Source organism: Metopolophium dirhodum, chromosome 1 (assembly GCF_019925205.1).
Source record: "Metopolophium dirhodum isolate CAU chromosome 1, ASM1992520v1, whole genome shotgun sequence".
NCBI lineage: Eukaryota > Metazoa > Arthropoda > Insecta > Hemiptera > Aphididae > Metopolophium > Metopolophium dirhodum.
The window spans coordinates 67,847,743-67,852,786 of record NC_083560.1 but is presented as its reverse complement, the minus strand read 5'-3'; the positions used below and the strand labels follow the sequence as shown (position 1 = coordinate 67,852,786).

At 32.2% G+C, this 5,044-nt stretch overlaps 1 protein-coding gene across 1 annotated transcript; it reads right to left on the bottom strand.

Moving 5' to 3' along the window:
- Nucleotides 1-610: 610 nt before the first annotated feature.
- Nucleotides 611-5,044, bottom strand: LOC132940890 (uncharacterized). Its single transcript, XM_061008695.1, has 3 exons — nt 5,015-5,044; nt 2,219-2,353; nt 611-1,897 (listed from the first exon to the last, which is right to left on the bottom strand). The coding sequence occupies exons 1-3, from the start codon at nt 5,042-5,044 to the stop codon at nt 611-613; spliced, it is 1,452 nt and encodes a 483-aa protein (XP_060864678.1).

Here is a 5,044-nt window from a genome sequence, read left to right as displayed (position 1 = left end):
TTACTTGTGTTACTTGGGTTATTGGCATAACAACACGTTTGCATGCGCCATGCATAGGTCGCAGGTCGAAACGAAATGTTTGAAAAAAATATTTGCTATTATTATACTTTATGATACATGTACGTTATAGAGTATAAATACTACTCTAAAAGTATAATGTTAATGGTAGTGAGTACTATAGTCCGCGACATGAAATGTGGCCGATGACCGTCGCGAACCTAGCGGCCGTTTCGCCTAAGTGGTTCATAATCTAATTAAATAAATTGCCGCGTTTTTTTAAATTAACCATTTCAACGCGTAATCAACACGGTAACTCCTAAACTCCAAAACTCCTATACAAATGATTTTATATTTCAATTTTAATAGTGTTAACAAAGACGTTATACACCATAACCATTATTTATTATTATTTTATCATTATATTATCTATTTATAATTACTTTTTTTACACCATTATGAATTTTTAGATAGAAATCAGGACCGAAAGAGTTAAACATAATTTACTAAAATTACTATAATTAATTTTTTTATTCAAACCAAACAACAAAAAAAATTTAAAAAAAAATACAAATACAAAAAATTTTTAATTTAATATTATTTAAGACATATGTTATCCGTGGTTTTCTTCGTCAATATCTTCTTCATCATCACTCCAGTCACTGTCATCTGGTAATATTGTCATAATTATTGGTTCTATCATGGTGTCCCTCATTATTTCATTTTTGTTGTCCTCGTCCTGAATTTCTTCTGCATGACGAACGCATTTCGTCCAGTCGTCTATTGTTACTGCATCTAATGCCTCGTGTGTTAACCGCTCAATATCAACCATTTTAAAAGTATTGTTAAATTTCGCTACTTGGCCCTTAACTTGAGCCCAAATTAACTCAATTGGGTTATACTTACAGTGGTATGGTGGAAGACGGATTACCTCATGACCCATTTCAATTGCAATGTCATCCAGCTCATATTTTTTTTCACGTGGCAATAGGTTTTTAACTTTTTGCCGAAGTTCAGGTAATGTTTCCAATGGATGGAACTCAATATTTTTTTCATTTAACCATTGTTGTACTTCGGTTTTTCTCCAATTACTTTTCGGATATTTGTCTCTGAGGATTGAATGGTAAGGCGCATTGTCCATGACTATAACTGATGGCTCTTCTAGATTTTTAAGCAGTTGAATAAACCACTCTTTGAATACTTCACCATTCATCTGATTATGATAATCCGTGGTATTTCCGGTATTGCTTCGAAATACCAATTTTGACCCTTCTATAAACCCGTAGCGACTACATCCTGCATGGCATACAATAAGTCGGCCTCCTTTACCCGTCGGCACCTTCAGACCACCAGAATTATTTTCATTTTGCCAAATAAGGGTGCGTGAATGGTTTTGGTTTACCCACGTTTCATCGAGATAAACCACTGGACGATCGTCTTTATTTTTTCGCAGCGTACACATTTGTCGTAAAAATTTACACCGAAGTGCGACGATATCATTCCTCTCCATTAAAAACATACGACCATCGTTACATCTTTTGTAAGTAAATTTTAAATTTTTTAGGAGCCTTTGCATTGATCGAACGCACCCATTGTAATTTGTTTTTTTTTTTACGACATTTAATATTAATTGAGCCGTTGGGTACTCACCCCGGTCGTAAAACTCGTGGACAGTTCTCCTCACAACATCGGAATCGAAATCATCCAGCTCCGAAACAGTTTTTGCTCGTTTATACCCTTTACGTGGAGAAACAAATGTAGGTTCCGCACCTGGTGTTTCTGGATTAATATTATTTTTTCCTTCAGCACAAATCCGTCTTACAGTACGATAACCCACACCACAAGCTTCGGCAGTAACAACTTGCGCATTTTTAAAAAAATCAGCAGTTAAATCTGACTTCTTTGATAATTGTTTTAAAAATAAATACACACTATGAATAATTTTTTTACTCTGACTGTGAGTATCTGAATCGGAAAACGACATTTTTAAATGGATTAACACGGTAACGCAGGAGAAAAAACAGTGTAAAAAAATAGTTGTTTACGAGCGCACAGTACACAACATACAAAAAGATAAAACACGAGTGCCATAAAACGTGTTTGTATTATGTGCATTACTGTATCCCCTACCACAGCACATTCTGCAGCTGCCCTCCAGGCATTCCAGAAGATCAGCTAAGGGTGCACAAAAAAAACCAGTCTACTATAATGTATGGAATACACATTGCGCGCAGATGCATGGCACTGCGACCGCCGTGCGCCGGGCAGGAGGTGGTATAGGTTGAGAACCAATGGCTAACAGGTAGGGAAGCCGCAACGGGTCGCGGTACAAATCGGCCACTTTTCGTGTCGCGGACTATACACACGTAATATTATAGTTAATAGTTTTACATAGTTTTCTAATTGTTGACGCCTCTGTGACTGTTTATGTTAAAATTTATATTTCCATAACTGGTGCAGTGGTGCTACACGCCTACTCATTTAGTATTTTAGTGTTGGCTGTCCACAAAAACGTACACATTGACACAGAGGAGATAATAAACGAGTTAGCCAAAAAACCTAGGAAATTGGATTTTATTTTATAAATTATAAAATTTATGGAAATAAAATTTTTTTATTAATGTAACTGTGTATAGAATTATGTTTAAAAAAAAAAACCTGTTAGGGAGGTGTGGGGGGCTTTGGCCTCCACTTTACGTTTATCCAATTAATTAAATATCCCCCCCAGAACCAAATCATAACTACGCCACTGTATACAGGTCCTGTTGTTAGCAGTAACCAATTACCGGTACTAGATTCAAAATTAGGCACTCTCCGTAAGCTCGTAGCAATATAGAATATAACTTATAACTAATAGTATGTTATCGAAAATGTCGATAGTTATTAGTAAATACTACCCACTTAATAAACTACTTAATTATCTACCTATAAATTATAATAAATAAAAGACTTTTAATAAATTAAATTATCTAGATAAATTCATCTAGATAACGGTGATTTTTGTCTTAGATAACTGTGTAAATTAATAATCTCTATTTTTCTAGATAAAATATAAAAGAATATTTATCTAGATAAACTCAACACTGCTACTATTAGAGCCTTTTAAATTTTTTTCGAATTTTGTAAATATTGTTTTTAAGTAAAAAAAGCTTGAAAATGTAATACAATAGGTTCCTAATACATTTCATTAATGGATCTTCAAAGATACATTTTAGCTCAATTATTATTTATATATGCGTTTAAAGTTCAAATGTTCAAACTATTTTTCAGTTAAGAGTTCATAAAAGTGTTTCCTTTCATAGCTGATATGAGAAATTTTTTCTGATAGAAGATTCTTCACAAATTTTACTACCTCTAATAAAAAAAAAAAAAGTTTACCTGAAAGTAATATTATTTTTTTATGAGCGTTTGAATAAAAATGTTTACGATATTCGATTTTCATCGGTAAATTAACGAATTTTCACCTAACAATTTTTGATATTTTGTTGTAATTCAAAAATGATTAATCCTAGAAAATATTACCAAATGTTATAATTAAAATTTTCCATACATGGTACAATTTTCAAACAATTTTGACATTTTTGAGCTACCTTTAGCCATGAAATTTTTTTTAAATGTTGTAAATAATTAAAACCATACTCAAACGGAACATGCATTTTTTATAATCGTTAGTACTTATAATTTTTACGATATTGATATTCAGCGGTAAATGTTCGAATTTAAATTAATCGATTTTTGAGATTTTGTTGTATTATTAAAACGAATAACCGTAGACTCCTGAAATGTTCACTAAATATTAACATTTTCCATACACGGTAAAATGTTCAAACAATGTTGACATTTAATTTATGAGCTATTTATATTTTATATACAATTTTGTATATTTTTTTTCAGTTAAAAATTCATAAATATTTTTCTTTTCATAGCTAACATTAGACAGTTTGATAGAAGGTTCCCAACAAGTTTTACTACCTCTATAGGTATCAAAAAAAAAAAAGTTCACTGGAAAGATACACTATTTATAGCCATGAGATATTTTTGATTATTATTAATTTTTGAAACTATTAAATTTGATTACTTATACAAGTATGTTAGGCTGACACAACGTATCTGTTCAGATTCAATTTTCGTATACAATGATTTATCATTGAATTCAATTATAAAACTTCTATATATCTTATAAACATACTAGCTGATCCCGGGCACTCCGTTGCACATTCAAAATACTAACGCTTGTAATGTATTAATTTACTTATACCTTTAGTTATATTCTTTGCTTAAATTAGGCAACGGTATGAAACAATTAACAACCCTAATGTGGTACAATTTAAAACATCTTATTATAATAGTTTATTATTTTTCAATATACTTACCTTGAAAGTGGGCATAAAATGTTCTCGAATAACTTATTAGTTGCACTAAATTATGTCATTTGAAAGAAATTATTGTATTGCTGGATATAAGTAAAAAAATGTTTAGAATCTGGCCCATTTCCATCGTAAACTCAAAATCCCCGTTTGAGCACCTCCCCGAGTGGTGTTAGGGGGGTAAAAAATTCTTTACAGCCTTTTCTCATACCTACCAAATTTGGACCTCTAGTTTACCCTTTTTTGTGACAAAACTTAGTCTATCTTCTTCTCAAAGGTCTAATCTATCTTTGTACCAAATTGCCTTGCAATCAGATGGAATGGTTTAGGAATGCATAAAGGACACACAGACAAACATTAATTTTGATATATTATATAGATTATGTATGATGTATACAAAGCCGTGTCAAGCAATTCAACGCCCCGGGGCAATTCATGCCCCTTCCCTACAATTTGGGCCACAGCTGGTAGCATATTAGGCGTAAATAAAGGCGCCCCCTTACTTTTACCCCATTAACACGGCAATTGCTCCCTTTGCCCCCCTCCCTTAACACGGATCTGGATGTATACCCATAATATTCTTTTATTATTATTGCTATTATAATTAGTGTGTATCTGGCCTGTAGTATGTATTATTACATATTATTTACATTATTAATGATACTTCCATTCCATTCCAT